The 6,000-nt window shown below is 46.0% G+C and overlaps 1 protein-coding gene across 1 annotated transcript in view; it reads right to left on the bottom strand.

The window, feature by feature from the left end:
- Nucleotides 1–1,274: 1,274 nt before the first annotated feature.
- Pmfbp1 (polyamine modulated factor 1 binding protein 1) overlaps nucleotides 1,275–6,000 on the bottom strand; it is a 44,690-nt gene continuing 39,964 nt past the window's right edge. The window contains 6 exon segments of the mRNA XM_076837580.2: nucleotides 1,275–1,427; nucleotides 1,676–1,689; nucleotides 2,987–3,221; nucleotides 3,224–3,257; nucleotides 5,047–5,121; nucleotides 5,645–5,748. Of these exon segments, the coding sequence (XP_076693695.2) occupies nucleotides 1,275–1,427; nucleotides 1,676–1,689; nucleotides 2,987–3,221; nucleotides 3,224–3,257; nucleotides 5,047–5,121; nucleotides 5,645–5,748 (615 nt within the window).

Raw genomic sequence — 6,000 nt, 5'->3', positions numbered from 1 at the left:
TGCTTCTCCATTCATCTGTCCACAGATGCCTGGGTTGCTTCCATGTTTTAGTGATTGTGGATAATGCTGCTGTGAACATGTTATTAGGTCATATGGTAATCTATTCTCAGTTTTTTGGGTGTGTGTGTGTGTGTGTGTGTGTGGTGTTGGGAATTAAACAAGGACCTTATGCACGTACTACCACTGAGCCACATCCTAATCCATCTTTTTTTTTTAAATTTTATTTTATTTTAATCTTTTGTTGTTGTTGTTTACTTATTTATTTTTTTATGAGGTGATGGGGTTGAACCCAGGGCCACATACATGCTAGGCAAGTGCTTTACCACTGAGCTATCTCCCCAGCCTGAATTAATTTCTTTTTAATATAAGAAGTTCAAATTCCTTTTTGGGAACTCATTTCTTTGCTTTATTTCTTAAAGTGTTATAGCTAGGCAACACTCAGCTTCCCGACCTTCCTTCTATCTATAGAGAAACTGCATTTCTCTGAACCCATTCCCTCTACCCACTCAGGTCTTCTGCCCAGCTGGGCTTTCACAGCCTGATGGCTGGGTGACAGATCAATATTCTTCTACCTCTGTGCTCCCCAAAACACACAGCGTGCTTTGTTTGGTATAGTTACCCCTCAAGAAGTGAGTCAACTTTGGGAATAAATGCAATATTTATAGAATGTAAAGATTGGAATTTTGGTCAATGTATATGAAGCCTTGTGGAAAATTATAGAGATAAAATGCCTTTTTAGTAGACTAAATTTGGGATTTTAGTAACATTGAGCTTTTGTTTGAATAACTGGGCCATGCCTAGGACTAGGAAGCAATTTCATCAATACCATATTTTTCAGTCTTAGTTTTCTCTAGAAAATAAACCCTTATTCTAATCCAATTGGAGGGAAATAATCAAAAGAGCATAAACAGAGAACAACCAGAGAGGCTCATTCCTTATCTCACATGGCACTTCCAAGAACTTGCCCTTCCCACTGGCAGGAGCATCCATGAAACAAATCACTATTAGCAGTGGATTTTCTTGGCCTTTATTTGGCCAGGGAAGTGTGGGGCACTAAGGAACCTAACTTGCAGGCTGCTACCCGCTTCCTGGTCTGGGGGCCACATGTGGTTAAGATGACACCTGGCGGTCAGCCAGAAGGCTGTGCTGTGGGTTGTGATGAAAAATGGGACCACCTCTAGGATAGGCCCAGGACAGTTCATGCTTTCCCTTACAGCCCTACAGCCCTTTGTTCTGATTGGCTTCTGTACTCTATATTAGCTGTGTGTACTTCCTCAATAAACGAGATCCTGCCTTGACTGGTCTCCCTGACGCGTCTGATTGTCCTCCAGCGAGGGAGGACTACCCAGTCGGCCCTCTCCTTTCTTGGCTCGTCCTGGCCAGGTGTGCTCTCCCAATCTCTCCTGCAGGTCGGGAGGGAACGAGGACTAAAAACCCCGACAGGGAAGGAGTCAAGATTATTGAAAATCATCACCAACCAGTGGGTTTCTTTCTTCACTTTCCCTGACCCTCAGAAATGCAAGCTCTTTCATTCTTTCTCTTACTTTACCCTAGTAGCTATTTGTCTGCGTTACCTATAGACTAGAAATATACATTCTAGACATGTACTCAGTTTAACAAAATCTACAATAAAATACTTTAGCTGTCCTTGGAGTTTGTGATAATGGAATTTTACTTGTACTGAGGTGGCTAGGGAGAAAAATAAAATTGTTAAGTAGAGGAATGTAATATGGTGGCTTCCAGGGAGGAAGCAGATGGCTTGCTCTTGCTCCCTGACTTGGAAAATTCATCACTTTTTTTCTCTTTACTTTCTTTTGGGTCTCAGGATTACTTTCCTTTTTGGAAAAAAAGCTTTTTTTTTTTTTTGTATTTAAAATTCCAGACAGAGGGGCTGGGATTGTGGCTCAGAGGTAGAGTGCTTGCCTACATGCGTGAGGCACTGGGTTTGATCCTCAGCACCACATAAATATAAAAATAAAGACATTGTGTCCACCTATAACTAAAAAATAAATATTAAAAAAATTAAATTACAGACAGAGAGAGAAAGAAAAAACAAGAGCTAATTCAGCTCTTGTTGACTTAAAGATTAATCCAGGCAATCTGGAAGCTTGCTTTGGGAATGGTAGCTCCCTTACATAAGTGAAAGAGACCAGTCTCCTTTAGGATCCAGAGAAAACAGGGATGAGCATGTTGCCAAGACACCATCACTCACCCAGCCTGCTGTGCTCATGTCTTTATTTCAGAATTTGGACCTGGAGGTGGAAGTATGGTTCCTAGGCTTACTCCACTGCAGGAAAGTGGACAAAACTCAACAAAATGTTAGCATCTTGCAAAATAAGCCAGGGCCTTAACATATTTCTGTAAGAGCTAATCCAGGCCAAAAGAGAGGGTTGGGAACTCACTGTCTTCTGCAAACGTGCGTGGAAATGATGCTCAGGGCAAGGTGCTGATTTTAGCAATAAGAGGAACCTGAGGAACAGGGAGAAAAGGACAGTTTGATTTGAGAAGAAACAAATGAGGTGATTCCTCAAGGACTGACTGGCCTCAGGGTCCGGCAGCTCCGTTGGCGGTGCCTTCTTCCCTCTGGGGCCACATGGAGTTTTTGAGACTGTAGGGCTGAGTAGGGAACTGGGGCGCTCTGGGGGATTTCCATTCGCATGACTGGAGGAAGGCACCTATTCTCCCTTCCCCCACACTCCCCCAAAGGGACCGAGTCAGGGGAGGGGAGGGGTCTAGTATGTGATGTACTTGGATATCATCAAAATTCTTAGGTCAGAATGAGTCTTAATTTGCCTCTTCCATCATCAGAAGTGGAGACCGTTATCACCGGTTCAGGTTAACTAAGCAAATGAACCTGTCTTCTTCTCCCTATGTGAATTCCCATCTGATGATCTTTGAAAAAATAACATCACACTGTTGTTGTTTTGGCACATGGGACTAAGAAAGAAGACCTAACACAGTAGCAAGAGACAGATGGCAGACGTACCTGGGCAGTGAGGCATCCCAATGATCTTGGTGATGTCCACTTTTGGGCCCATTAGGCCACACACTTTCCCTCGCTGTGTGGGCTCCAGTTTGCTGGGGCCTAGGGCTTTGGTGCACATCTTTGAGTTCCCGGCCAATATCTTCTCCTCTATCTCATTCTTCAGCTTCTTGTTTTCCTGCTGCAGATGGACCATCACATTGTGCAGGTGGCTGTGAAAAGGAGAGGGAGGGGCACGTGGGTATTTGGTCTGCGTGACTCGCTTGGTTCCTTGCTGGAAAGAACCGATAAGGGTGTCGCAGGAAGGAAGGCAGGAAGGCACAGTACCTCTCAGAGCTGGGTTCTTAGTATACACTCTGGAAATGGAGGCCTGTGTGTGTCCCTTGGAAGAAATCCAGGTCTGGGGTTGGGGAGGACGACCCTGAACTAGGACTCCTGACTCCCTCTCTTAGCTGTGGATCCTTTTCTGTTCAATGGGGAAAATCAACTCTGACCTGCCTATTGGGTTCATGGAAAGATCCAGTTGGACAAATGGTAGAAATCTGAAGAGCCAGAAAGCTCTTCTGAACAATTATGATCACGTGTCCTTGGGTTCTCATGACTGTGCCTGGGCAACACTCACACGGTACAATGCCAAAGCCCCAGTTTTCTCAGCCTCCCTTTGCTTAAGAACAGGGAGCACAGGGACTTGCGGTCCTGTTGAGAATTCAGACAAATTCCTTACTCCCATTTCACAGATGAGGAAGTGGAGGCTGTGATGTAGGTGAAGGGAAAATAATTTAGCCTATTTCTCATGGATCAAAAAATGGCAACTATTATCAATAGTTGCATTTCTCTGAATTAATGTTGAGAACAGTGGATCACAATGGGTTCTGAAACAGGACTTCGGGAGTTGGAATTCTGGTTCTGCCACTTGCCGGCAGAGGCAAGTGACTGAGCCTTTCAGTTCCTCTCTTTGCTCATCTGTAAATGGTGCAACACCTACAGATAGTCCCTGACTTGTGATGGTTTGACTTACAGTTTTCTTTTCTTCACAGTGGTGTCAAAACCATACGCGTTCAAGTAGAAATCCTACTTAGAACTGGGCGTTTGGATCTTTTTCTGGGCTGACGATATGCAATACAATGTTTCCTTCAGATGCTGGCCAAAGCCGTACATTACAGCTCCCAGGCAGCCGCATGATCATGAGGGGAGGCAAATGAAGCTCTGTGGGGTACTGCGCTGTCGTGACTGGTAGGTTGGGGGTACTGGATGCATTTTTGACTTATTAATATTTCCAACTTCTAATGGGTTTATTCAGACATAACTCCACCTCAAGCTAGGAGCAGCTGCATGCTGAATTCATGAGGTTGTAGGAAAATGAACATGTGCAGCGCTTAGAACAGTGCATTGAACATGCAGAACAAGAAATATTAGTTGAGCTAGTAAGATTATTATTATTTTTTTTTCAAATAGGATCAGGCAAATTCTTGACTCCTTTGTGAAATAGGACTTCGGCAATTTGACACTATCTAAGAAAAGCCTGAAGTTATTGGCTAGTTTTCAGATTCGGATAACTTTTCTTTTCTAAAATCCCCTCGGGAATGTTTTTGTCCAGTAAAGAATGTCCTGGTCTTTTCTAGAAGAAACTGAGTAGTGAATCCTCAGCCTCTTCTCTGGGCCTATGCTCCGCCCTCTTGCTCTCCACAAGTCTTAAGCCATCTCTTTCTGTTGCTCCTCACTCCCCCAGGCTGGCTCACTCCCACTCTCTCTGGTGCCCTGTGGCCAGGCCAGCATCCCTGATGTCTTCAACATTCCAGCTGAAGTCCTGGCCATAGTTCAAGGACTATGTGGTCTTGTCCTTCCCTTCAGCTCAACGCCTGCCCCTCACCTAAAATCAAAGCCAAGGACCGAGCTTTGTGACTTGGAGCCACGAATGGGTTTCAGGAATGCTGCAGCCCAGTGCCCGCCAATCTTGGGGTAGGGTTTGAGGCAGCTGCTGCTCAGTCAAATTTGTGCAAAGCAGGCTCATCCCTTCTCATATAAGGTCCCAGGGAGCAGCCAGGGTGGTGTGGGTGGCTTACTCCTTTTCACCAGTCAGCTTGGCGATGTATTTGACCTGCTCACGGAGCTTGTTTCCTAGTTTCTCGTTGGCGATCCTGTAATAAAATCCACAATGGGAAAGAGTGGCTGGTTCCCCGGCCTCCTGTGAGCAAGGGCACAGGCTGGCTGGGTGGGGCACTGGGTTCTCTCAGCAAGGCTTCTGCTGGATCCCAGAGCCCCATGCATCATCCTGTCCCCAGAGCTAGAGTCTTCTTAGCGCCTGGCAACTAAGAGGACTCTCTGTACTTAAGTGCTGTGCAGAGTCACTGTGATCCCCAGGGGCGGTCAAAGGAGTGAGTTTAAGGGATCCAGGTGAAGCCAGATACCAAGTGGGAAGAGAAAACTTGGGCAGCCCTTCAATCTTGACTCTGCCCTATCCCTAAATCAACAGGACTTTCCTAACTTTCTCTAAGAGCTGGGCCCCCTCCATCTTATTCCCAACCCTTGAGTGTGAGCTGAGACTCCATCAGTTTCCAGGGACAGTGGGGGGGGGGTGTGTGACTAATTATTGGCATGTTGGTGCTTCCTCAGCTCAGCCTCGGCCCTGGGACCTGCCTCACTTTTCTCTTTCTTACTTACTTCTGCTCTTTTGCCCACTGTTCCATGTTGCACATAATCTGGTCGTTCTCTCGGTGGAGCCTACATGGGTCTTTGGGCACAGACCTCTGGGTCAGGCAGCAGGGCTTCCATACAAGAAGAAAATGAGACAGTAAGAGACGGGATCAGGCCCAAACACTTCCTTTTCCCCAAGCCAGGTCCCTTCTCTCTTCCTGGGAGAGAAAAATCAACTCTGCTGTCCAACCAGAGACCAGAGTTGCCACACCGGGACATTCATCTCCAGCTGCATTCTGCACAGAGGCGACACCTCGGAGGAGGCACCATTTAGAGTGCTCAGTTACAGCAGAGACCGTACATCTGTACACTTACAGTAATGG

Source organism: Callospermophilus lateralis, chromosome 18 (assembly GCF_048772815.1).
Source record: "Callospermophilus lateralis isolate mCalLat2 chromosome 18, mCalLat2.hap1, whole genome shotgun sequence".
In the NCBI taxonomy this organism is placed as follows: domain Eukaryota; kingdom Metazoa; phylum Chordata; class Mammalia; order Rodentia; family Sciuridae; genus Callospermophilus; species Callospermophilus lateralis.
This window is presented reverse-complemented; position numbering and strand designations above follow the sequence as displayed.